The sequence below is a fragment of the Nomascus leucogenys genome, chromosome 15, assembly GCF_006542625.1.
Source record: "Nomascus leucogenys isolate Asia chromosome 15, Asia_NLE_v1, whole genome shotgun sequence".
NCBI classification, from domain to species: domain Eukaryota; kingdom Metazoa; phylum Chordata; class Mammalia; order Primates; family Hylobatidae; genus Nomascus; species Nomascus leucogenys.
Window position 1 is genome coordinate 80,929,259 of NC_044395.1, and position 27,623 is coordinate 80,956,881.

The 27,623-nt window shown below is 46.7% G+C and overlaps 1 protein-coding gene across 7 annotated transcripts in view; it reads left to right on the plus strand.

Annotated features, from left to right (window-relative positions):
- The window catches only part of NAV2 (neuron navigator 2), a 773,799-nt gene extending 746,732 nt beyond the window's left edge, over positions 1-27,067 (plus strand). For 3 of the 7 annotated variants that reach the window (XM_030829718.1, XM_030829720.1, XM_030829722.1), the window contains 9 exons: positions 1,386-1,481; positions 3,292-3,460; positions 6,973-7,208; positions 9,291-9,445; positions 9,688-9,759; positions 11,558-11,754; positions 13,592-13,710; positions 20,032-20,235; positions 23,603-24,057. In XM_030829718.1, coding sequence (XP_030685578.1) covers positions 1,386-1,481; positions 3,292-3,460; positions 6,973-7,208; positions 9,291-9,445; positions 9,688-9,759; positions 11,558-11,754; positions 13,592-13,710; positions 20,032-20,235; positions 23,603-23,728 — 1,374 coding nt within the window. In that variant the 3' untranslated portion in view covers positions 23,729-24,057. Of the gene's footprint in view, positions 1-1,385; positions 1,482-3,291; positions 3,461-6,972; positions 7,209-9,290; positions 9,446-9,687; positions 9,760-11,557; positions 11,755-13,591; positions 13,711-20,031; positions 20,236-23,602 lie in introns of all 7 variants that reach the window. The other 4 variants (XM_030829719.1, XM_030829724.1, XM_030829723.1 and 1 more) reach the window with 3 other exon arrangements.
- Positions 27,068-27,623: the final 556 nt, after the last annotated feature.

Consider the following 27,623-nt stretch of genomic DNA (forward strand, 5'->3'; position numbering starts at 1 on the left):
GTGCGATCTCGGCTCACCGCAACCTCTGCCTCCCAGGTTCAGGCGATTCTTCTGCCTCAGCCTTCCAAGTAGCTGGGACTATAGGTACCTGCCACCACGCCTGGCTGATTTTTGTATTTTTAGTAGAGATGGGGTTTCACCATATTAGCCAGGCTGGTCTCGAACTCCTGACCTTGTGATCCACCTGCCTCGGCCTCCCAAAGTGTTGGGATTATAGGCATGAACCACCACACCCGGCTGGGAAACTCATTCTTACAGTAAATGCAGGTTATACCTTGTGGACTATGTATTCTAGTGATTGTCAATATGAACAGATAGAGCATACCTTTTACAAAAGTTTACAAGTCACCTTCAAAAGTTATATTATTCTGCATCACTACAGCATCCAGGTGAGGTTGGTTGACCAGGGATTATTATCCTCATTATACAATCGAGAAACCCAAGACCCCAAACATTACTTATTTGAAGCCAAGGGCAAGTGGTGGGGTCAGATCATGTCACTGCAAGACTGGTGCTCTTTTCTCTGCTGATTTTGCTTAGCTGCCATATGACACCTCCCCCACCTCTGCCCAACCACGCTCCTGACTCTACATCCTTATGAGCATGTAAAAACCCAATATTATGGCATGTTCTACTATCGGCTTTTCTTTTATCAATGTGATCTGGTTAGCTGCCACTATGCAAAGCCCTGTGAACAGAGATGCAAAAGAGTTAGAAAAGGATTGTTTTGAGAGTATTCTTCCCAGAGTTTTACTAGTTTTCTTAGTCGCACGTTTTAAGTTTTAACAAGAATAAAAACAATAAATGTTATTTAAAAACAAGAAAGAAGAAAAAATAGAAACACATTTTGTCCTGACAATGTTTAAGATCTAGTAAGGAGGTAAACTTGATATGCAAAAATATGACAGAAATACCTAAAACTAAATATAAATCAGCACAGAATATATCATTATGTAAGTTATATACAGAATTGCCAAAGCAATTTAAGCTCTGAGCCTGGTGGGGTTAATCACTGAAGGCTTCCCGGAAGAGGTGAGTTTGTAAGCAAGGTTTGAAAAGAGAGAGAGGCTAGACAGATGTGCAGAGAGTTCCATACAAGGAATATGTGATTTATGCCCTGTCTGACAAATTTACTTAGCAAAAGTTTCCATATTCCAGAGAGGAAATCCTCTCTTCGTGACTCTTGGACCGCTGTTTTAGCAGTAAGCAGGGAAAGGTATTAAGACTATTACTTCCACCTAAGTTATACCTGGTATTAATACAAATAGGACTTTTATTCCCCTCTCAAACCATTGGCGGAGTTCTAAGGCAACATGAGTCCTCTGCTGAACTGAGTCAGAAAAGATCCACCTGTTTTTCACCTGTGTACATTTCCTTACCCTTAGGATTCCAGACCACACCTCTTTCTTATTGGCTGCATTGGAGTTAGTGGCAAGACGAAGTGGGATGTGCTTGATGGGGTGGTTAGACGGCTGTTCAAAGTAAGTGTTTCAAGACAGCGGCTACAGCAAACTACCTAACATGGGCATCCGGGCCTGGGGAGGCAAAGAGAGGTTGATGTCCTGAGCTTGGCCATTTCTCAGACCTGTCCCCTTCCCTACATGTTTATGTTGCTGGAACTTTTTCCCTGGCTCTCAAGAGAATGGAAGGACAGTGGTAAGTACAGACTGGTCATCGGCCAAATTCTTTCCATCTGCCCTTTGCAGTGGTGGGCCAGCTAGTGAGTGTGATTTGAGCAACTCTTTGATCCTCTCACAGTGAACTGCTAATGTCCAACTCTCTTTTCACCTTAGAATTGTGTCTTAGGACATATGCTTTGGAGTATGTAATCTGTGGCCAGGGCTTAGACATCGGATTTCTAGCCTTCATTTTGGGGGATTTGATCTGATTTGCCCGGTATCCTGTGCCAACACTTCAGAGTCTTTGATTTGTTTTACGAGTGATGTTAATGTCTGATCGATGGCCAGGCTCAAGGATGTTGCCATACTTATTTCTCTATTCTTTTTAATCACATCATCAGATTGGGTGTTTGCCACGGGATAAATAACTAATGAGTACCAAGGTGAACCTTGAAACACACAGTGATTTGAAGGAAGCTTTTGGTACATTTTTTCTATTGTCCGGAAGTTAAGTCAACAACTATAAGTGCTCATTAATCATATTCCCTGAGTAGTAATAATAGCCCACGTTTTTTGTGCCAGACACTATGCCAGGCCCCTTATATTATCCCATTTAAAGGTGAAGAAAGTGAGGGTCAGTTTGGGAACTTGTTCAAGGTCGTGGATCTAGAATTAGACCACGTTGGTCTAGTTTAGTTGGTCTGACTTCAAAACCTAACTTAACTATTATGTTGGTGCAAAAGTAATTGCACCAACATAATTACTTTTGCAACAACCTAATAGGACACTATAGTTTCTTTCTAACAGCTAGATCCAGGTAACCTCATACAGAGAAAATTCTGTTTTTTGACTGGAGATTTTTCCCCATCCTGGTAGGCCAGCCTATAGAAATGAGATCAGAGAAGACATATGAATGGCTTAGGATGGACCGATTCTCCTACCTAGGCCAAAAACTTATCTATGGTGATGGGCAGTTGGGACATCCTTGGATTAGAAGAACAGTTTGGGCTGAAAAGAGGCACATTGGCGTCATAGTAAGTGAGGAAATGAGACCGTGCAAGGCCTGTTACTGGGATTCCACCTAAGTCATCGTGCAGTCACCTCCTAGTACATGGACCTTAGTTCTACATTTACTAACCTAAAACGTTTTGTTCACTCAACTAAGAGGGAACACTTTCCAAATTAAACACACATTTTCCTTCTCAAAATCTAGAGCTGATTTTTTCTAGCAGCCTGCATCTTAATCTCTTTGTATGATCTTTGAGCCAAAAGAAGGGGATGGAAGAGAGATTTCCTGTCAAAATTACTTTTTCGTGAATTTTCCAGCACCATTCACAGGCCCTGATGTCTTCAAGACTTCAGTCGAACTTAGAAAAAGCAGCCTAGCTTTTCCGTGCTTGGTTCATCCAGACTAAACGTTCACAACCTTGTTAGGGGTTTGTTTTTTTTCCTCCACTGCTAACCAAATAAATCTGTATTTTAAGAGGCCTGTGGTATTCGGGCATTATCCCCTTAGAAAGTCAGTTCTTCTCCCCCTCATCCCGCAGCTCAATTTCAACTCAGACATCTGAGAAAGAAGAGAAGATGATCATAAATCACCCAATGAAAACATGAGTCATGGGCAGATTTTAGCCACATCTTTGATGGGGTCTTTATTTTTTATTTTTTCCAGGAATACATCATTCATGTCGACCCAGTGAGTCAGCTAGGACTGAATTCAGACAGTGTTCTTGGCTACAGCATTGGAGAAATCAAGCGCAGCAACACTTCCGAAACACCGGAGCTGCTTCCTTGTGGCTATCTGGTTGGAGAGAACACGACCATCTCAGTGACTGTGAAAGGTAATTGAGCTGGTTGCAGAGGTCGGAGCTTTCAGGAATTGCAGTGTTCATTTTGTGACTTGGCGTAGGCACTTGTGGCCCCAGTTTTGTTCGTGCATATGTTTGTGGGCTGCTTTTCTCCCTTCCACCACAGTTACTCTACGCAAGTTGAACCGTCTTTTGCTTTTTCAACCACCTTAGGAAACAAAATCATTTTAGTTTATTGCTCCAATTATTTAACAAAAGATCCCATTAGCCTTATGACTCTGAGATGATGGAATCTTAATAACCCTGTTGACATAGGGCTTTACCAATACTGATGAATTACTCTTGCCAGCAAGCTTTGGACGCAGTCCCGTTCTACAGATGGGAAAACCACGACTTGTGATAGGCTGCAGGAGTCACTCTGAGCATCCCGATGAAACTGCTGAAGCTTGTGCCCATGCATGATGCTGCTAGAGCTTCCGGTTTCTCATTACCCAGCGATATTAAGCCCCAGGCCAGTGCATTCCTTAGAACTCTAGGCCCACAAAGTTCACTGAGGGAAAAAAAAGCTTCACTGCCACGCAATTCTGGGAAACTACATCGTTATCCCCATTTGTGTTTAGGGGACAGGAGTGCACTCGTACATGAAAGCCTCTGTCATTCAGTGTCCTAACTCCTGCTGTTAAAAAGGCTGCTTAATCCAATCTGTCCCAAATTTATTTGATTGTAAAACCCCATCATTTCCTATATGTTATGGACCACCTGAATATAGACTTTTCATAAGTACTGTACTAGGCTCATTCTTTGTGTTGTCTCATTTCTTTCTTCCCTGAAAGGCACTGCTCTTGACTGCAGTTTTGCAGTTGTTTGATGCAAGGTGTATTTCCTGGTTGGTAGAGTTTCCACAAGCACCCCACCATTTTCCATCAGCAGGAATTAAGATCTTGCTCTGCAGGTGGCAAGTGGTACATATTGCTTGAGCCTCACACAGCCTTCTCCTGCTGGCAAGTGAAATTCCACAATTGTGTCTTTGGACTATAAGTGACAGAAACAGACTCAAAAGTAGCTACAGCAAAAAAAGAAATGTATGGGCTCATGGCCCTGGGCAGTCCAGGGGTACACCTCAAGCACAGCTGGAGCCAGATGCTCAGACTGTGTATCAGGACCAGGCCTGCCTCAGCTTTGCCCATCGGCTGTGCTTATGTATTGAGCTCTTTGCACATGGTTGATGAAATGACCCCCTGGTAGCCCAATTCCTTCTTCTAGCTTAGGAACCTGAAGGAAAGAGGGATTTTTGGGAAAATGTAACAGAGAATTCCTAGGGATGACTCTGGCCCACTGTAAGTCTAATGCCCATCACTGAATTGGTCGTTATGACCAGGGAGAGGATTTGTCCAAGCCTGGTCACCAGCCCATCCCTTTGGGTTGGTGGAAGAGCTGGATCAGTGGAAGAGAATCGGTGTAGGAGCTGGATTGGTTCCACTTGAACTGCCAGGAATGAGCTCCCCATGGGAAAGAAGAGTTCTACCATGAGGGGAAGCAGGAAGGAGTACCAGACACACTGGAACAATCATCCTCGACAAGAACACTTTAAGGAGAGCCTTTTACGTCCTGAGTTCAAATTGCATTTCATCCCTCCTGCCAAGCATGCATTGTTCACTTGCTGGTTTTACACATGAGCGTTACAAAGGACTGAGGAGTAAAAGGAATGGCCTATTGCTGAGACCAGGCCAAGCCTGTCTAGAAAGTAACAAGATTACCTGCCTCTAGTGGAGCGTGCCACCCCTCTGCAGACCCTGATCTGTCGCTGCTGTCAGCACATCAAGTTTTAGCACCTCAAGGGATCAGCTCGGGTTTATATTTCAGTGATACCTGACTCTTCTCTTTCCTAGAGTACTTAAAACTTATGCCTGCAAGGCACTAAAAACCACTCAAGGATTTGAGCTGAAAGAGTTGCCTGAGCTGCAGTGATTTACTTCAGTGGTACCAGGGGAAGGGGGTTTGACTTTGCATTTCCTGAAGTGAGCTCTTGTGCTAAATAGTCACTTCCTGTGGGGTTTATGGCAGAAGACTGAAACAGAGCACTATATATATATATATATATACACACACACAGAGAGGGTGTTCTAGTGGTTTTTTCCTGTGTTTATTATTATTATTAAATTTAGAGACCTTACACTCCATAATTTGCATTGAGGTTTGAGCAAGTGTACGCTACATCAAGCTCAGTAGCAGGAAAATCTTAGGCTTGTCCCTAGCAGATAAGGCATCTGGGGGCCTTTGTCATGTTCATTCTGGAAGAGTCATTGTATTTAGGGGTTACTTGATTGGGAGAAGACTGGAAACAAACATAGATGCATTGGGGGGATCTGCTAGCAGTGACTGAGTATGTAGAAGGAATATGCTATTATAAAACAGTATATACATTTTATTAATTTTGCTAGTTTCTTGAGAGTAGCTTTTAAACAATGACCTGAGGTTCTGGACAGCTAACCTTGGATGGATCTTCTCTTAGAGACAGTATCCAAAAGATACCTCTTGTGAAGCCAACAACCCTGATTAATGACATTGTCCCAGATAGGAAAGGAGAAGGATAAGTTTCCACTTGATGTTGTTGAGGACCAAGAGTCCCAGCTAACAACATTTCAGACTATGTCTGCCGGTATTCACATTCCAGAATCAAATGATCCCTTGCATTTTTCCTCCTTTTAAAGATAAAAGTGAGGCCGGGCACGGTGGCTCACACTTGTAATCCCAGCACTTTGGGAAGCCGAGGCGGGCGGATCACGAGGTCAGGAGATCGAGACCACGGTGAAACCCTGTCTCTATTAAAAATACAAAAAATTAGCCGGGCGTGGTGGCGGGCGCCTGTAGTCCCAGCTACTCGGAGAGGCCGAGGCAGGAGAATGGCGTGAACTCGGGAGGCGGAGCTTGCAGTGAGCCGAGATTGCGCCACTGCACTCCAGCCTGGGAGACAGAGTGAGACTCCATCTAAAAAAAAAAAAAAAAGATAAAAGTGCTGTTGCCTTCATGGCACATCTTAGTGTGGATAGCAGTGGTACCTGGTATGTGGGAGGGAACAGGGTGAAGAGGCAACCTCAGGGTTGTGACAGATAGGACTCAGGTTTTGTTTGGGCAGATGCCATAGGTATAGTATACTAGAGGGGTGTATGTGTGTGTGTGTGTGTGTGTGTTTGTGTGTGTGTAGTAAGTATAGTAAATCCAGACAGGCAAATAGAGCCCAGAGCCTTATGAATTCTGCAGAGGACAGATGGGGACTGAGAGCCAAAATGTTCAAGGTGAGTGATTCTGGGAAGTTAGCCAAGACAGGAGACAGAAGCACATGGCGTTGATGAACAGGAAGGTGACTTCCTAGAGCAGCAGCACTTTGCTCTCAGCCTCCAGTGTTCCTGGGTGTGCAGGAGTCTCAGGTGAGTGGACTGCCGAGGAGAGGAATAACCTCAGGTCTTGGCAGTCCCAGTTAGGCAAGCACAGAGAGCTGCCTTTTCTACAGGGCTTCAGATGCTTCCTGTCTCTCTCAAATGCAGGGCTCGCAGAAAACAGCCTGGACTCACTGGTGTTTGAGTCCTTGATTCCCAAGCCCATCCTGCAGCGCTACGTCTCCCTCCTGATAGAGCACCGTCGGATCATTCTCTCTGGCCCCAGCGGCACTGGGAAAACCTACCTGGCCAACCGGCTGTCTGAGTATATGGTGCTTCGAGAGGGACGGGAGTTGACAGACGGGGTTATCGCCACCTTTAACGTGGACCATAAGTCCAGCAAGGTGAGGAGGTCATTCTGAGTTTGCTGTATTTTTTGGCCCTCTCAAAACTGATGATATCACCACTATCCTGATGGGAAAGCAGCATTTCCTATCAACTCTCCTTGGGTGGTGTTAGAAAGCCAAGTGAAAGAGGTCCAGAGGGGGCTAGCAGAAAAGAAGTTCCATCTATGGTTAAGTTGATCGAGCTCATTTATGATGCTCAGTGCTGGTAGTTCTTTAATGTTATCCACGATACATCTGTTGCAATTTACCGAGAATTTATCACGTGCGTACTGGGTGTTGCTGATTTTCCAAAATAAAATATTTTGTGGAACAGCGATAATAACACCAATAACAAAAATAACAATAATAAAAATAATAGAAGCCCACATTTATGGACTGTTTGCCCCATCGCCAGCAAACACCTTCTCACAGCAATACCTTCAAGGGAGTAGTTGTCACCATCCCCATTTTACAGAGAAGGAAACAGAGGCTTGAAGCAGATTGGTCCTGCACCTAAGACCACTCAGATGGTACTACGTGGTAGAACTGAAGCTCAAGTCAAAGTCTTGGACTCTAGAGCCATGTGGCCAGCAAATAGGTTGGATCCTGCTTCATAGTGAGCAATGGAAACCTGTTTGAATGGAGCCTGGCCTGGTCTGAGCCGAGAGTCGGAAAGTGCTTTCTCAGACCTGTTCATTCATGTGTTAGTGAGCATTGATGGATAATTCACTCTAGCTGGCCCTACGCAAAGGGGCCAGAGAATCAAAGGTGGATTGGAAATGACTCCTTTGCCTTAAGGATCACCTAGTGTGCTTGAAGATACAGGTTCCCAGACCTCACTTCTTGATGATCTGTTTCACTAGGTTGTTTGAGGCTGGGTATCTGCACCGTCTACAAGTTCCCCAAGTAACTTGATGTAGGTGCAGGACAAGAGAGAAGTACCCAGAGCCCTTCTGTTGAGAGCCTTTGTGTGAGTTAGGGAACTTCTCCTGGGACCAGTAAGTGAAGGCTCTGCAGGCATGGGAAGCCACATGCCTGGGGCCCAGAGATCACGGTGAAGAGGGACTAAGAGAACTAGCCACTTTAAAAGGTGGGCTTTTTCTACTGCTAACAAGCCATCTTTTGACTTCAAATGGAGGCCCAGGGTGGGTGGGTGCTGGTAGGAGATGGAGAAGATGTTACCCCCTGAGCAAGCAGGCTGGCATCTAAGACAGACCAGTGTGGTAAAGACACAGACTGGGGCAGGCACCCAGGTCTGACCCATGCCCGCTGCTTACCCTCTGTGCACTCTGAGGCCAGGCACCTTATCATAGCATGCCTCAGCTTCTCCTTCTGTGAAATGGACGTAATCATAGTACTCACCTTCTAGGTTATTGTGGGACTACAGAAGTTCCTGTGTGTAAGGCCCTTAAAGCCCTGCCTGGCTCTAAGTGATGCCAGCTTTCATTATGACAGTAATGGCAGGCAGCCATCCTAGGTTCTCTGCCAGCTCCTTACCTTGCCATTTCAGCCTTTTCCACTGATGCACCATTGTTCTTCCTCTTCCATTTTTGACATGCATCCCTTACCCCAGGCATGCAGGGCTGTGTTCTAGTCCCTGCTGAGCCAATGCCCCACCCATTCTCCAAGGTTAAATACAAAGCCTGCCCTTTCAGCAGGACTTCCCCAAGCCCGGTGCATGTAGACTCGTGTCCCCAGTGCTGTGTGTTGTGTCTGCCACAGCACTGCTCAGCATGACTTAAGTGTGTGTCTGGCTCCTCTGTTGCTCTGATGTGTAGAGGGCTTCTGTGTATGTAGCTCTCAGGCTACATACATACAGAGCACAGTGCTGTGCTTTTACCCCAGGCTCGAGGTTTTCAGTCATCGGGTGAATACTGGAAGTCAGGACCCAGTCCTAACTCATCCCATGCCCACTCTGCATCCCCTGAGCACCAAGCCAATGCCCTGTAATAGGCAGGCACCCAGAATGTGTTTACAGCACAGAATCATGAAGGGCCTTTCCTCCTCCACTAGACTGGGTGAGGCAAAGGCCCTGAGCAGTGTGTCTTCACTGAGTGCATTCACCAACTTGTTCTCCTTCGGCCTTCCTGGCCACCATAGGAATTGCGCCAGTACCTGTCCAACCTTGCTGACCAGTGCAACAGTGAGAACAATGCTGTGGACATGCCCCTCGTCATCATCCTGGACAACCTACACCACGTGAGCTCTCTGGGCGAGATCTTCAATGGGCTGCTCAACTGCAAGTACCACAAATGGTAAAGGCTGGTTCTGGACCTCATAGCCCCCAGGAGAGATTGCTGCCACCTGATGGGGCACTGTGCGCACAGGTGGCCCGGGGCCGGTGTGGGAGTGAAGCTGTGCACACGCATAGGGTTGGGAGTGGGAGGCAGCTAGCTGTCCACCGGCCTGGAAGCACAGGGCCACGGGCCTCTGTGACCACCTTGTTCTCTAGCTTAGCTTGGACTCACAGCTTTCTTTTCCTTTATTTTATCCGCAGCCCTTACATAATTGGCACAATGAACCAGGCTACCTCTTCGACTCCCAACCTGCAGCTTCACCATAACTTCAGGTCAGTTTTCCCTTCCCTTGTCCAGTTAAACTATGGAATCACAAAGAAGGAAAGCAAGAAGGGGTGGGTAGAGGGCGCCTGTGTTGAGTATGTGTTGTATGCTAGGTATTGTTAAGCATTTTTCTCAGCTTAATCCATTTAATTTTAACTTCAGCCTCAAGTAATTACATTTACCACTCTCAGTTTACAAATGGGGAAACTGAGGCCCAGAGACATAAGTGACTTGGGTGAGGTCACACACTGGTCAGTGGCAGAGTGGAACTTGCACTCAGGTCTCTGCCTGTGAGTCCTGCTGTCACAGGGTCAAGGGGGCAGCTCTGGAAGGGACTGCAGGTGACCCCGCTGCCCTGCTCGTTTCCAGTGGCATTTCTCTGTCCCAAGTGAACATGAGCAATGACAGCTTTTACCTAAAATGTTCCCACCTAGCTGGGTCTGTGGGCTCTCGAGTCCCAGCTGCTGTGACTCCCTGCCAGCTTTTCTTCCCTGCCCCGCTGCCACAGCACCATTCTGGTGCTCTCTCATGGCCAGGGTGTGCGAGGGACTGTTCACCTCAGTCGTGCTAGGTTGCATTGCTGCCTGACATCGCCAAACACCCCTTGCGCCATATTGAATCTCAGTTGACTCCACTTCTCCTGCCTGGGCCCTTAGAGGTGGATGTGAAGCTGTCTCCTGGGCTGGGACCCCTGGCTTATTTCCACTGGCCATTCTGCAGGCATCTCTGAGGGAGATCTATTGAAAGTGGGTCTGAATGTAATTACCAGAGAAATGTTGACTCCTCCAGCACACTGAGAGCATGGCTCACCTCTGCATTTAGGCTGTCCCGGTCTTGTTCATGCTTTCCCCTAACTATCCCTCAAGTCCATCATCCCCCTCTTTCCCCCCATCCCTGCCCCATCATCACCCAGCACACCATTGCCATCACCTAGCCAGTATGTCTGCTTGCAGCTTTCCCCCTGCACCCTGTAGCCAATCCTCTGCACTGTGGCAGCCAGACCAGAGTGAGCATTCTAGAGTGCACATCTGACCATAGAACTCTCGTGCTTAAAGTCCTTCAGTAGCTCCAGCTCCCTGTGGCCTGCAGGATGAAATCCAGACTCCGTGGGTTGGCAGGTCAAGTCTGAACTTCAGTTACACTAAACCTCTGGTAGTTTCCCCAAACACCCATGCAATTTCCCATGCCTTTGCAAAGGCTGCAGCATCACCCTGCTCCTGACCCCAACACCTGCTCCTGCCTTTCCTTATGTTGCTGCCCATTATCTGTCCAGTCTCAGCCCAGACATCCCCTCCTCTGGGGAGCCTTCCCTGCTTCCCTTAGGCTTTATCATATTTCATTTCTTTCTTTGCCTGTCTGCCTCCTCCATCAGACTGTGAGCTCCTGGGGACCAGGACTGTGTCTTAGTGACAGTGATAGTTCCATAGCCTAGCACAAGGCCTGACACCAAGCACAAGAGGCAGTTTATCTCAGTGGTTAGAGCCTAGCCCCTGGAGCCAGGCTTCTTGGTTCTCGTCGTAGCTCTTCAATTAACTAGCTGTTTGATCCTGGAAAAGTTACATGTCTGTTCCTCAGCATTTCTGTCTGTAAAACGGAGGTGGAGATAATATCTATGTTAGAGGGTTGGTATGAGGAACCGTGAGTTAATACATAGTTACAATGTTTAGAACAGTGTTCGGTGCATAGCTAATCCAATTTGTTGCATTAGCATATACACCTTCTGTTTCTAACGTGCTTTGGTTCCTGAGGTCAGCCATCATTTGGATCACTATCATCATCTTGAAAAGTGTTTCTGACTTCCTCCAGATGGGTGCTTTGTGCCAACCACACGGAGCCTGTGAAGGGTTTCCTTGGCCGATTCCTGAGGAGGAAGCTCATGGAAACAGAGATCAGCGGGCGGGTGCGCAATATGGAGCTGGTAAAAATCATTGACTGGATTCCCAAGGTCTGGCATCACCTCAACCGCTTCCTGGAGGCTCACAGTTCCTCGGACGTCACCATCGGTGTGTGGGAGACTGGGGTTGGGGGGGCGGGCTGGCATCCTCAGGTGCCCATCCTCTGGGCCCTGGCGAGGACAGCACTTTGCAGGCACAGTCAGCAGAAGCAGGACTGTCCTTAAAGATAGAAAGGGGGGGCAGAGGGACAGTCACAGACCAGGTAGACCCCAAATTGCTAGTGGTCTTCAGAAGAGAGATGTGTCCAGCCTGGCCCAATGTAGAAACTGCTGGCTCACTAAAGAGCTCCCATCTCAAGGTTTCCCCAAGCTGAAGCTACCCTCTGGGATTGGCTTTGCTTGAAAAATAAAATTTTATCAGCATTTCTGAAAGCTGGACATTTAGAACAGAGAAAAAAGATCACTAACCATCCCACCATCTTGACATAATTTTAATTTGAGATTATTTTTTCTGTCCTTGTTCATATATATATATATATGTATATGCTTTATGAAGTGGCAATCATATCATACATATAACATGTTCCTTTTGGCCGGGCATGGTGGCTCATGCCTGTAATCTCAGCACTTTGGGAGGCCAAGGCAGATGGATCACCTCAAGTTAAGAGTTTGAAACCAGCCTGGCCAACATGGTGAAACCCCGTCTCTACTAAAAATACAAAAAATTAGCTGGGTGTGGTGGCATGCACCTGTAATCCTAGCTACTCAGGAGGCTGAGGCAGGAGAATCACTTGAACCCAGGAGGCGGAGGCTGCAGTGAGCCGAGATCACACCATTGCACGCCAGCCTGGGGAACAGAGTGAGACTCCAAAAAAAAAAAATCCTTTTTCATTTAGCACTATCTCACGAGCATTCTCTGTTGCTACTCAGTTGTTGTTGTTTTTTGTTTGTTTTTGTGTTTTGAGACAGTTTTGCTCTTGTTGCCCAGGAGTGCAATGGTGTGATCTTGGCTCACTGCAACCTCTGCCTCCCAGGTTCAAGCGATTCTCCTGCCTCAGCCTCCTAAGTAGCTAGGATTACAGGTGCCCACCACCACACTCAGCTAATTTTTTTGTATTTTTTAGTAGAAAAGGGGTTTCTTCATGTTGGCTAGGCTGATCTCGAACTCCTGACCTCAGGTGTTCCACTGGCCTCGGCCTCCCAAAGTGCTGGGATTACAGGTGTGAGCCACCATGCCCAGCCAATTATTCAGTTTTAAAAAGTATTTTTAAAGGCTACAAAATAATCAAATGCAGATGTACCCTCATTTGCTTAACCGTTTCTGTTCTTTTGGACTTGTAGTCATGGGCTTCAATTTTTTTTTTTTTTTTTTTTTTTTTGAGGGGGGACGGAGTCTCACTCTGTCGCCCAGGCTGGAGTGCAGTGGCGCGATCTCGGCTCACTGCAAGCTCCGCCTCCTGAGTTCACGCCATTCTCCTGCCTCAGCCTCCCAAGTAGCTGGGACTACAGGTGCCCACCACCACACCTGGGTGATTTTTGTTTTGTATTTTTAGTAGAGATGGTGTTTCACCGTGTTAGCCAGGATGGTCTCGATCTCCTGACCTCGTGATCCGCCCGCCTCGGCCTCCCAAAGTGCTGGGATTACAGGCATGAGCCACTGCGCATGGGCTTCCATTTTTAAAAATCAAGATTAATAATGCCACAGTGAGCATCTTCCCCATAAAGCCTTTCCTGGAGGAGGGAGACCCCCAGGTGGAATCAGGAATCAGAATGTCCTTCTCTGTGCCCACCATCCAGGGCTATATATCTGCATTCAGGCCTCGGCCCTGCCATCCCTCAGAACGTCTAGGGTCCCTCCTGTGAAGGGTATTCGGACCATGGCTTCACCTGATGCCCCATCACCCGTGCCCATTTGAGTGCTAATGTATTTTCACTGTGGTCTCCAGGCCCCCGGCTCTTCCTGTCATGCCCCATCGATGTGGACGGCTCGAGAGTGTGGTTCACCGACTTGTGGAACTATTCCATTATCCCCTATCTCCTGGAAGCCGTCAGAGAAGGACTCCAGGTGAGAAGACACCCCTGTTGGCTTCCTTGAAGCTGAGGGGGACTGTTCTGGTGACCAGATGAGTTGTCTTTATCTCCTCCTCCAGAAATCTGACTGACATGGGGTGACAACCCCTCACCTGGGAGGTCATCAGTGTAGTGCAGTGTAGGGACACACCTGGCTGCAAGTCCTGGCTCTACCACCCATTAGCACTGTGACCCCAGGCCAGCTGGTTAGCCTTTCTGTGCCTCAGAGCCCTCATTGATGTTCTGCCACAAAGAGTTTGTCGCAAGGATGAAATGAAAGTGCTCAGCATGGTGAGTGCATGAGAAGTAGAACCATACACATGTGTAGTACTTCACAGTTTCCAAAATATTCTCCTATCTGCCTTTTGAATTAAGCCTTGGATTAGTCCTGGAACTTGGACAGAAATTTGGTTTTTTACTCCATTTTTAAGAGGAAAAAATGAGGCTCAAAGAGAATAAATGATGTGCTTAAGGTTATAAAAGGGAAGTTTGAAAGGTCTGGGATTTGAATCCATGCCTTCCGGGTCAAATTCCAGGTTCTTAGCCCTGGGGCTGGTGGCTCTCTTTCCCTGACATCTGCACCCCTACCCTCTTAGGAACTTTGGGGCCCATAAGGCTGCCAGTTCCTCCTGCTTGGCAGCAGTTGGAAAGCACAAATTCTTTTTTTTTTTTTAGACAGTCTTGTTCTATCATCCAGACTGGAGTACAGTGGCACAATCTCAGCTCACTGCAACCTCCACCTCCTGGGTTCAAGCATTTCTCGTGCCTCAGCCTCCCAAGTAGCTGGGATTACAGGCGTGTGCTACCACACCTGGCTTTTTTTTTTTTTTTTTTGGATTTTAGTAGAGATGGGGTTTCACCATGTTGGCCAGGCTGGTCTTGAACTTCTAGCCTCAAGCGATTCACCCACCTTGACCTCCCAAAGTACTGGGATTACAGGCATGAGCCACTATGCCCGGCCCGGAAAGCAAAAATTCTTTTCTTCTCACTTAACCCAGGGTTTAACTGGAAGCTTACCATTAATTTGGAACTTGGGATAGTTTTATTGTTGAGCCTGGAGGCAGCCTAAGAAGTTCTGTAGGGCTTTTAAACTCACAGTGAATAATTAGCAGACATCACATGTGGCTGAATAATCCAGAAACCAGTTTGGTAGCCAGGTTTCCAAGAGCTTCTTTGTTTCCTTGGCACTGGACAGTGGGAGACACAAGATGCTATCGTAGGCCTGTGGAGGGTGCAGGGACTGGTGTGCACTCACAGGCACGTGTGTGACAAATGCAAGTTAATGGCTGTAGTCAGTGTTTGTCATTTCTGTATATTGGGCTGAACTGAGGAGTATTCAACTATTTTCTGTCTATGATTTATAGCAGCAATGCTGGTCTTCAGAGGCATTCAGGACAAAGGGAGCTTGAAAAGGAAAATATTTTGCCTCTTGTGATGCATTTCACTAAACTGGAGCATACGCGTTGCAAATTCAAGTCAGCATATTTAATAAAGTGTATTGTGAAAGCAGGAAAAAAGCAAGAAATTAGGCAACTTTTGGCCAGCCTAAAATCATTGGTTAGCAGAACTCTATCAACTGTTGCTTTCATACAAGAAGGTATGAATTATTTTAGATCTTTGCAGTGGAACTTCCCTAGGTAGGTAAAGTCACTGACCTGGATAAATTGACCATAATTTAGTCCTTAATCAAATGGTTTTGTTAATACCACAGACCCAAACAACCACCCAGTCATGCCTATTTTGGGACCAGTAGAAGCATCTCCTACCTGCTGAATTCTTGCAGTCTGTCTCATTTCAGAAGACTCTCTCCTCTGTTCTCATTGGTGGCTTCCAGGGAGTGTGATATGCCCAGCACCTCTGGGAAACCCAAGCTGCTTAAGAAAAGCAAAGAGAATTGCAGGCAGATGAGGTGGACTGTTTGCCCCTGATTCCACCTGACCTTCTCCCATTTGCTTCATCTTTGCTCTAAATGTGGTCTTCTGGTATACGAAGGGGAGCGAACCTGAGTCACTAGGAAGAACTCACGGGCTCTGCTGAATAAAGGCCTCCCCTGCCCTGGAAGGCATTAACTGGGAAGCAGGGAGCCTATCTGTCCTCCAGCCTTGAGCTGCACTTGAGCAAGCCCCTCACTGGTTAACAGTGGTTGGCGGTGCCGAGGCCCTGCTCCTTTGGACCTGAATCTAAAGGAAGGCTTTCTGGGCATGGCTGGAAAGGAACTCCCCTTCCCACCTAGGAGAGGTTGCTGATGGAGCTGATCATAGAGGATCATTGGGTGTCCTTCCCACTATGGGAAAGTGAGGTTTCAGCCATCTGGGGCAGGGAGCAGAGACATGCTCCAATCTCAAGACTCACTAGTTCAGTGTGAGGCAGGAAAAGTCATCACTGCTTTGTGCTTGGAGGTCATTTGAAGGTTAGTCTTTCAAGAGTGTGGAGCTGCAAAGGGAGGCAGAGGAAACTGAGGCTCACGGACGTTCTTGCCCCTTACCAAGTCCACTCAGCAGGGTATGGTGGAGTGAGCATTGGTGCCCAGGACTAGCTGGCCCCTTGGCTACTTCCGTTATTTTCAGGCTATCCTGAGGACACCCATCACTCCGCTGAGAAGCCTCAGGTGGCTTGGGGAACCAAATACTGAATTTTATGGAGTGGAGTTCTCCCTATGATTTCATTTGACAAAAGGATTCCTTTATTTTTAAAAAATTAAAATTCCCTACTCTCCTTTGTGTTACTTTGAGTCCACACCTACTCTAGGGTCACCTGCCCCTCACCTAACCCGGGGAAGTGGCCATGAAGTGAGCACATTGCAGTTTAGAGTGAGGTTCTAGGCTGAGAACAGCTGGAGTCCCTAGAATGGGTTCTGACAGGGCTGCTGTGCACCAGGAGCTGGGATGGAGGGCTGCCTATGGTAGTATGGATTTGGTGGGAACGTAAGGAGAACTGCTGTCATCAGGGGATGAGGTTTTTAGTTTGCAATGTCTCAGCTCCCTGTTGTCCTGCTCCTATTTTTCCTGACCCAGTGGGGATGCCAGGTTCCTTCCCCTGCCTTAGGGAAAGTGAATGTCCTCCCCTCTGCGTCTGTCCGTCCAGCTGTCTCTGCTGCTGCCCTCGGGGCCTGCAGTGGAGCTGAGGAGCTTTATGACGTTTCCTTTGCTTGCCACAGTACTTACCCAGCCATTCATCACCCAGACTTGAACATGTCCAGTGACAAGTGAGGAGGCTTATAAAAATATTTTCTGTTCTTGCAGATGATGTTAGCATGTACCTAATGTGCATTTGTCTTATGACTCAGTCCTCAGCCCTGCTTCCCTTTGGAGCTGTCATTGGAAACACTTGCCAAGGTGTCTGAAGTCTACAGGGTAATTCAAAAGACCTTTCTCTGTGCCCAGGGCAGACCTGGTGCCTGCAGGGAACAGGAACAGTGCAGAGTGAGTGTGAGGCCGTTTATCAGATTATCCAGCCTCCTCTGAGACCCCAGACAGGTCTCCCGTCTCTTGGCCTTGGGTTCTCCATCTATAAATTGACAAGTTTGGACTAGAAGAGTGTTTTTTCAGGCTGGTTTCTATGAAGCCCAAAAGTTCCCCAGTCTACTCAGTTGAGGACCAGAGATGAGGAGCAAATGTTTGAAAGCCACGAGGCCAGAGAATCTCTGAGGACACATTCAGCTCCAGGAGTTCCAGCCTCTGTGATTCTGCAGCCCTGAGCATGTCCTCATCCAGGCTGTAGGGTGGAGACAGAAGCAGTAGCTGTCACAGAAGCAGTAGCTGTGAGGGTTTGGTTCAGCCTCATGTGAGGTCTGGCTTGGGAAATGCAGCCCAGTTTCCACAGGGAAAGACCTCAGAGGGAGAAACTTCTCAAAATTGCACAAATGGTTCTAATGTGGAGCAGCCTTCTTCTGCTCCAAATATCCCACTTTTGCATTCTCTTCTGCCCTGAGACACATGCCCACATACACACAGACTTAGGCCCCTCACGCAATTCCTTCCTGCTCACGCAATAATTGGCTTTCAAATGCCAGACTGAGCTCCTAGGCCTGAGACTCACTCCTGCCCGAGGTTAAGGAAGACTTAGTGACAGACTGGGCCAGAGCGCAGGACGGGAGGAGTGCTGGTGTCTGGGAAGGCAATGAGTCATAGGAGGCTGCACGACTTAAGCAGAGGGGATTTTAGCCACGAATACAGAGAGATGGGCCCATCTGAGAAGGGGCAGGGTGGGCAGCTTCCCTGACAGAAATCATACCTAGAGGTCCCAGATGGCACAGGCAGTCATGGGAGCACGGGCACCGCTGGCAGGGACAGTGAGCCCAGCAGGCTGACACACTGATATCTGGCCAACAGCCTGCTCCGCGTCTCCCTGCTCCGGGTCTAGCTGAGTCATGTGGCTCACATGACTCAGTTGTTCAAGGTGGTGTCAGTCAGGAGGGGTGGAGAGCAAAAAAGGCCTGGCAAAGGAAGCTGAGGTTCTAGGTTCAAATCGGGCTCTACCTGGCAGTCTTTCTCAGCCGGCTCTGCTCTTTAGGCCTTGATTGGCCCATTTGGTAAATGAGGGGGTAGGGCTAGGTGGCCCCAGCTCCTTCCCGTTGGAAAGACGTGGTTTTGTTGGTTCAGAGCTCAGCTTCGCACTGTCATCAGCACCTTGCTCTCTGTACCCTCTCCACGGCAGGATTCCCAGGAAGGCAGGGGGAGCAGACAGACAGACAGACAGCCGTGGCCACCCTAGAGACACACTGCAGCCGTGGTGGCCCACAGGACTCTTTAGTCTCTGTGCCCCAAGACCCCCTGCAGAGTCCTCTCTGCAGAACTACAGGTGACACTGCCCTGGCTGTGAGCATGTCCTGCCACATGGACCAAGTGGGCCAAACTAGTGGGCCGTGGAATTGAACCTAGTTTCCAATTCTGGCTTCTCTCCTCCCTCGGCCTATTTCCTCGTCTGTAAATCACAGGTAGTAGTACTTCCTCTTGGAGTTGCACGGTGGTTAAGCAAGATATTCGTAAAGCGTTTCTCACAGTACCTGGCACAAAGTCAGCTGGAAGCTGTGGTGGTGTTAAAGGAGAAAAATATAAAGCCTATACCTAGCTGTGTAATATACAGAGCCTCATGTTGGGAAGGGGTCCAGTCTAGGTTTCTGTTCTTCAGAGAATGTATGTATTTCTTGAAATTGCTACTAATGGTCACTAAAATCATTTTACCATTAGATAATTGAGGCTTAAGAAAAGGAGCTTGGAGGCGTGGTGTTGATCTTACTATAAAATTAAGTGATAATATAGTTTACTGTTTTAAGAGCCAATTAACTATTATGGAATTTTGAGAAATACACGACGAGAGAGAAGCCCTCATAATTTCACTGCCTATGTGCAACCTCTGTTAGCAATTTGCTGTTTTGATAAGGAGCAGCACTTCTATAAGGGCTGTGAGAGTCAGACCCATTTCAAGAAATGGGGTTTTATTGAGCCAGGACCAGCCCAGCACAGTGGCTCACACCTATAATCCCAGACCTTTGGGAGACCAAGGCACGAGGATTGTTTGAGCCCAGAAGTTCGAGACCAGCCTGGGCAACATAGAGAGATCCCATCTCTTTAAAAAAAAATTTTAAAAATTAGCCAGATATGGTGGCAAACAAGTAGTCTCAGCTATTTGGGAAGCTGAGGCAGGAGCATCACTTGAGCCTGGGAGATTGAGGCCACAGGGAGCGTGATCATGCCACTGTACTCCAGCCTGAGCAACATTGCAAAACCTTGTCTCAATACAAAATCAAAGTAAATATTGAGCCAGGGCCATTGTGACCTCTGCCTGCAGTGTTGGTGCCCAGCACCCAAGGTATGTAGGCAGTATTCTTGGGTAGATGCACCGAATGGAATACTAGAGCTGGCTCTTGAAAGCTGATAGCACCTTTTTCCAACTCCACATCCAGTGACATCATGTCAGTGGTTTGAAATCAGTCATGGTGGGATTGTACCATGGATGTTGGCAAATGCTTCAAATCAGGTCATTGTTTTTCCCCCACAGCCAGTTTTTCAAATTGGATTATCAAGGCTCAGAGTTTAGGGTCACACGGTGAGTCAGTGGCAGAGCTGAGACATGAACCTAGATCAGCCTGACTCCAAAGCCTGTATTCTAGACCACTGGGTCATGCTGCCTTCAGCCTTAGCACCTCGAACTGTCTGCATCTTGGATGACTTCCTGAGCATGGAATAGAAGTGGAAGTACTCCATCAGGGAAGGCATGATGCTGGATTTGGGGAGCTTTTCAGAAAGCTACAAAACTGGGGCTACAAGAGAGATCTGGGCCACTTCCAGACTGTTCCTTCTTTGCCTGTTTTCAGCTCTATGGAAGGCGCGCCCCCTGGGAGGATCCTGCCAAGTGGGTAATGGACACATATCCATGGGCAGCCAGCCCACAACAGCACGAGTGGCCTCCCCTGCTGCAGTTACGGCCTGAGGATGTCGGCTTCGACGGCTACTCCATGCCTCGGGAGGGATCGACAAGCAAGCAGATGCCCCCCAGTGATGCTGAAGGTGACCCGCTGGTGAGTCCTCAGCCACCAGAGCAGCTCAGCATTCGTTGAGCACTTACTGTGTGTTGGGTATGATGCAGGGCCTCTGGAAATACAAAGGCGGCTAAATCCAGCCTTGCTTTGGAAGGCTGGACCCAAATGACTGGGCCATTTTTGCCAATATTTTCTTCCATGGTTTTAGTTTTTTGCTAAAAACTTTTCCTCTGAAACTTTTTTTCTGGTACTAGATAAAAGATTAAGAATTGATTTTTCCCCTTAAATGTTCTTATATCTACTGTCTCTATACAACTCTTTGCCCTCTGATTTGGGATGCCACCTCTGTTACCTACTATCCTATTACTTTGATCTCTCCTACCAATAACAGAGCAGAGGAAGAGATTGCTAAGGACCAGAAGCCCAAGGCAAATGATAGGGTAAACAGGGAGAGGTTTGAGGGCAGGAGGGACTCACAGAGGGGAGGGGGCCTGAATATGAGTCCCATGGCCATTGAGATGAGCTAAGTCTTTAACACTGTTTAAGCTTCTTATTTATTCGGCTGTTGCTAAAACAATAAAGGCCCTTTAAGAAGCACCCAGGCTGAGGTGGCTCACACCTGTAATCCCAGCACTCGGGGAGGTCAAGGTGGGTGGATCGAGACCAGGAGTTCGAGACCATCCTGGCTAACATGGTGAAACACCGTCTCTACTAAAAATACAAAAAAATTAGCTGGGCGTGGTGGCAGACACCTGTAGTCCCAGCTACTCGGGAGGCTGAGGCAGGAGAATGGCGTGAACCCGGGAGGCGGAGCTTGCAGTGAGCCGAGATCGCGCCACTGCACTCCAGCCTGGGCGACAGAGCAAGACTCCATCTCAAAAAAAAAAAAAAAAAAAAGAAGCACCCGGGCTGGGTGTGGTGGCTCATGCCCATAGTCCCAGCGCTTTTGATGGCTGAGGTGGGTGGATTGCTTGAGCTCATGAGCTGGAAAACAGCCTGGGCAACGTAACAAAATTGCTTCTCTACAAAAAATACAAAAATTAACCAGGCATGGTGGCACACGCCTATAGTCCCACCCAGGAGGCTGAGATGGGAGGAGGGCTTGAGCCTGGGAGGCAGAGTTTGCAGTGAGCCAAGATTGTGCCACTGCACTCCAGCCTGGTTGATAGAACCAAACCTTGTCTCAAACAAACAAACAAAAGAAACACCCGGGCCAATAACAGTAGTATTTCTAATCGACTGTAGTACTCTACCAATATAAGACCCACACAGAGTCATACTGCTAAATTAGACCTAACAAATCAAAAGCCCAATAAAATAAAGAGGAAGCAAATATACCAAAACCTCCCATGGTTAAAGGACTATTATCATGCCCTAAATTTAGCCCCAAGCTTTCTTGGCAGACATAGCAAAAAGAAAACATAACATAGAATATTATTTACATTACCTAATGAAAGAAAATATTATAAGAGATGTAACAGGATTAAAAGACAACTGATTTACTGTTCTATTCCTAGCAGCTAATTAAGTCCCTAGATTAAAAACAATAATAATATTCATAGGCGATTCAGGTTGTCTGCCATCCTACTGTTTGGTGGGATATAGCTGTGGTCCTGTTGAAGATTGTAGTGGGACTGTATTTTTTAAGGATTTATTATTTGTGTTGCCATGTACAACCCAGTTTGCAATATTTATAACAGTAGTCTTACAAAGGAAAGAAGCATACTTTAAACAGCCATTTGCAACGTTAACCATTGCTGAAAGCCAAGGTCACGGAGGTATTTTTTGCGGGGGCAAACTCATGAGGTCTTAACTTACATAGAAAATAGAGTTTAGTATATTTAGAGGAAAGAATGGCCAGCCCATCCCTAAACAATCTTTTCTGAGCCAGTAACATTTGTATCACTGGTTGGACACAGAAGGTGTGTAGGTAAGACCCAGGATTCTTGGAAATGCGGAAACAGAATTCTCCTTCCAGCCCCAGGCCCCCAGAAGTGAGCTGTGCCAGTCCAGCCACTTCCATTACCAAGTTAGATATTTGGTATTTCTCCTCAGTTCTGCTCTTTCTGCCCAGGGCCATGTGTCTCTATTATCATTGCTCTCTTATGTATTAATCCTTCTCACTCATGAGACTGAGACTTTCATGAAAACAGGATTTACTTGCTTTTGTTCCAGAACCATATACTGTGGACATACTGGGAGTGTTTAATGAGTGAATAAGTAATCTCAGTTGCCAAGGATTGTCCATTATACTTCAGCTCTGCCTCTTCCCTAGTTATGGCTGTGCAGACAGACACCAGATGATGGTGCTTCTGCAGCCTGGCACATCTGGGTAGACTCTGCAAAGCATCCTGAGGGGCAGCTGGATTGTACGCCCAGCTGCACCACATCTTGACCTTAGCTCAGAGAGGCCCCATATTCCTGACTTACTTGCTATATAAAATATAAAATACATACACACAATTTACAGTTATAAATAAAAGTAGTTTTTATTCCCTTTCCCCACTCCCAAACAAGTGATCCGTAGAACGTAAACAAGGGCAGATTCAAGAACACTGTCGCTAAACTCTTTTAAGGTAGATGATGCTGACAACAGATGACATTTATTAAGCACTTACTATATGCCAGGCCAGCCCCTCTTCTAAGGGTTTAATACACATTATATCATTTTATTCCCTACTTCAACCCTATGAGAAGTGTTGCCATCCTCCCCATTCCACAGATGACGAACTGCTGGCTCAGATACTTAGGTAACTTGCCCAGAGATTCCCGAATCATAAGCGAAGGCTCTTTGCACCCGGAGGCTTTCCTTGTAACTGGTGCTCCCCCTCACCTCCCTGCCAAGGCTTCCATAGGAGCTGCAGCACAGTTGGCTCCAGTCTGACCTGGCCAGAGCAAGGAGAAGAGATGGGTTTGATGCTTGTCGAAGTGGGAGGGGGTCCGTGTGCTTCCGATGTCGGTGATGCTGATGCCAAGTTCCAGGAGCAGGGATGCTCAGCCACACCTTCATCCAGGCCGAGGGCTATGCCTGAAAGGTGTGCCCCTCCTAAATAAAAAATAAATATAATATGTATACAGAGCATCATTTTGTTTTCAGTGCTCTACGTGTATTAACTCAATCCACCCATAACATTATAGGGCAGGTACTATTATTATTCACATTTGACCAGTAAAGAAACAAGTATAAAGAGGTTAAGTAACGTGCTCAAAGTCATGCAGCTAGTAATTGGTGAAGCTGGGATTTGAACCCTAGAAGCCTGCCCCAAAGTCCATGTTCTTGTCCACCGCCTCCACTGTGGGCTGTTACCCCAGGTGAGTCTAGAAGAGGTGGCGTGACCTTCTAGGAGTCCAGGGTGGGCGGCCAACTAGACAGAAAGCAGCTCATGCTTCTCCACTCTTCCCCTAGATGAACATGCTGATGAGGCTGCAGGAGGCAGCCAACTACTCCAGCCCCCAGAGCTACGACAGCGACTCCAACAGCAACAGCCATCACGATGACATCTTGGACTCCTCTTTGGAGTCCACTCTGTGACAGGGGCTCGGAGCCCAGCGCCCTCCTCTTCTCCTCACCGCATTCCACCTGCATCCCCCACATCACCCTGAAGATGACTTCCTGAGCCAGCCCCCAGCCACAGCCTTAGAGCTGCGGGAACACCGAGACCCCTCGTCCTTCAGCCTCGACCTGGGTGCAGGCATCCCGGGCCAGCTGCCTGCGGACCGCTTCCTTCCACAGGGAGAACTGCACTACCTTCTGTTGTACTTTAATTATTGTTTTGCCTTGTTGCTGTGACCTCCCTAAGACACTGAAGATACTTCTCGGGAAAGGATCATCGCCGTTGAAATGAAAAGAGAGAGACAGAGGGAGAGGAAAAAACAAAAATAGAACCCACGTGAAGCTCTGAAACCAAACAGCGTCTTGCCATGAGCTTCCCAGAGACAGAAGAGACAGGAGTAAAGTCGGAAACACAGAGAAGCACGGCTTCCCCTCAGCACAGACCCTCCAGACTGGGTCTCAGAGCCACGCCACCCGCCCTCCCGCACAGCCGGCCACAGGGAGAACTGGTGCTAACCAGGGTGCTTGCTTTGGTCACGTTCAACGCACTACAGAGCTACGACACAGGGAAACCTTAGGAGAAAATAAACCGTGCTTTCATGTTTTTTAAATGGTGCTTTCCTTACCCGAGAGGTATTTTGCCTGTTCCAATCAAACCACCCCATTCAGGTCCATCAGCCTCTGATTAATATTCGTGAGAGTGAGTGACGGAGTGAGAGTGTGAGTGAGTGGATGTGGCTGTCAGTGCAGAACAGCATGTGTCTGTTTCCTTCTGATATATGAATGAATCAGGTTTTTTTTTCTGCAAACACTGTGTATAGTGAGACTTGTTCTACTTTGGAGAACAGATTACCTTTTGAAAATGAGGTTGAGTTTCTTCCTTTCTGATGCATTGATTTTTGAAGATTTTTTCCCCCCCTTCCCCTCTTGGTCAGAATCAATCCTTTGGTGAAAGTAAGAACCGCAGGAGTTGAGTTTTGGTTTGGTCCTGCTCAGTTTTGGTTTTTAGTTGTCCATCCTCACAGTCCTACACACTCGCCTCCTCCTGCTAGGGCCGGGGGTATCTGTGTCCTTTAAAATGGATGAGGACCTGGTCCTCAACATGTGGGTGAGCCATGGACCTTGCCTTCCCTTCTCGTCCTTGAGGGTTTAGAACACACACCAACACCTCCAGCGTCCCCGCCCCAGCTTCCGGTGGGGTGACGCGGTCACCCCGCAAAAGACTTGCACTTTCCTCAGAACCAACATGACGCAGCTCAACAAGGGTGAGGGTCACTCCCTCCCAGAAGCCCCGTCTGGACGAGCCTTGCCTGACCTCTTCGGTGCTGACCTTCCCAAAGTGATGCCTTACTGGTTTTGTACTAACTGTGTTCATTTTACATAAGTGTCGTGCCTGCCTGGGGTTTGTTTTTTTGTCATTGTTTTCCCCATTGAAACAAACAGGGCTAAAAAGTCATCTATTCATTAGGAGAACTCAAGTTGCTGTGACTTTTCTCATCCAAAAGACTCATTTGTGTGGATGCGTGACCATGGGAAAAAGAAAAAAAAAAAAGATCCATTTTTTAGGTTCTTATCAGTCTCCAGCTGACAACCCAACTGGACAATGATCTGTCTGGTGCAGGAGAAGGCAAAAGTTTCTACAAGTCTACGTGACCTTGCTGATACTTGCTCTAATAGAAACCCAATCTGCTGTGTCTTCAACATACTGGTATTTTCATTACAAAGTATGGTAAATTTTTGAGTTGTTTGTTTCTGTTTTATAAAGAGAATCCTTATTAGACACCAGTGAAGGTGTCTCTGTTTTAATGATCAGGGTTTTTATTCCATCTTTTGCATTTCTATTTCTGAAGGTTTGTCTCTTGGCATCTTTTTTTAGGTTCTTACTGTAAGAGTTTGACCTGAAACTGCTCACTTCACATTGGATGACACCATGTTCTTCCTCTTTGAAAAGAAAAGGGGAATGTGTCCCACTAGTGAAAGGAAAACTTTTCAACACTATCCCTGCTTTAATTTCAGCAAACTCAAGACTATTCTGCTTAGCCTTCATTAGTCATCTGGGTGTGAGTGTGTCTTGTTCTGTTTTTGTTTTTAATAAAACTTTCAAACCATATATTTAGCCTGTGACCAGGGGGGCCACACCCTAAGATTTCTGGTAAACCTGAAGGGTGGCCCTCCTCAGACAATTTATCTCCCAGCAATGACCCTACACTCGCGTACTGTGAATTTGGGAGGAGGTAAAGTTGACTTCTCCTCGTGGGCAGTTTTCCAATCACCTTGTGAGTAGACACCTGCCAATATTGTTTGAAACCTTTTTTTAATATGACATCCTCTCTTGTCATTCTCTTCTCCCCTTTCCCACAGACTTCCCTCCCACTGGGTCCAGGTTCAGAACTAAGACTTCTGTACCTGGTGCTGCCTGATTGGTGAACATTGACTTCAAGTAGCATAGCCCTTGTGTGACTCACAACTCCATGTCCTTCCTAAAGTTTCGGGAAGCAGGGTTGTCTAATATGCACATTTCTTATTTTGGTCATGTTTTTACTTTAGTGTCACTCACCTTTTACAAAGTGACTTTGTACTCATTTAGGGCTCTATCGGAAATGCTTCCATTTTGCCTTTTCTACAGTTAGGCCAATTTTGAAGTATATAAATTCTATGCAACATTTATGTTGAGTTACCAATGGAAGCCAAAAGTTCTCTTCCCAAACTGCCAAGAATGATACAGGCCATAATTGAAATGGGAATACCTTTTAAGTTTCATTAGGGGTGGGGTGGGAGTGGGACAGGAACAAGACTTGCCTAGATCTTTATTGTATCTTGGGGACTTTTACTTCGTTGTTTGATGCTTAAACTTCAAAATTCTCTGTATTCAAATTTGATTATGGCGAATCTACTTCAAAAAGGAAAAATAATCCAGCTTTGTGGATATTAAATGGAAGGTTTGCTGTTTTGATCTAGTTGTTTCCAGTGGAGCAGTTTATGAAATATGTTCTATAAGATGTACATTTTTTCATTGTAACATAGAAATTGTAAATAATTGATTAAAGTGCTGCATTTTGATGAATTTTTTCTAGCCATTTTTAAAGAGAAAACTAGGAATTGAGTATTTTGTGTACGGTATGTTTCCATCCTCCCTTCCCTTCCTCCTCCCCTCCTCTCTCTCTCTTCCTACCTATTTAATTTTCATTTGTCATGAGGTTTTTGGATTTGCCAATGATCTGCTGGACATCATGCCCCATGTCATAGAGAATAAAGCTGATGATTGTACCAGTCTTAAATTATTCATGATTCAATAAAATTGATGCTTATTTATTCAGATTAGTGGTTTGGCTTGTCTGTGCTAGAGCAAGTCCTCATAGGAGTTTCATTTCATGCTAAGAGCAAGTCAGTCTTATCTGGATGCAGCAAATGCAGGGAAAACCCAAAACCTTTGCAAACCCATCTTGGCTAGTATGCCATCAATATCCCACATCTTCTCAGTGTCTCAGGTCTTTTTGCCACTCCTGTGGAGCTTGTTAGAACTGCAGAATTTCAGATCCTGTCAGACTTTATGAATCACCAGGGATCTATTGGATCCTCAATTTCTAACAAACTCCTAGGCAATACCAGTGCTCTAGTGCCTGGACCACACATTGAGTGGCAAGCAACATCAGTGTCCAGCCAGCCCCCTAAGTCGACCCCTTGGCATGACAAGGATTTTTTTTAATGTATTGAGTACCTACTGATTTCCAAATGCTTTCCCAAATACTCAATATAATGCAAAATGATGCCAGAGAGGTATTCTTACTCCCATTTTACAAGTGAAAAAGCAAAAATGACATGCCAAGGAACCTATAGCCAAGAAGTGAGTTGAAGTTTCAGCCCCATCTTCTGA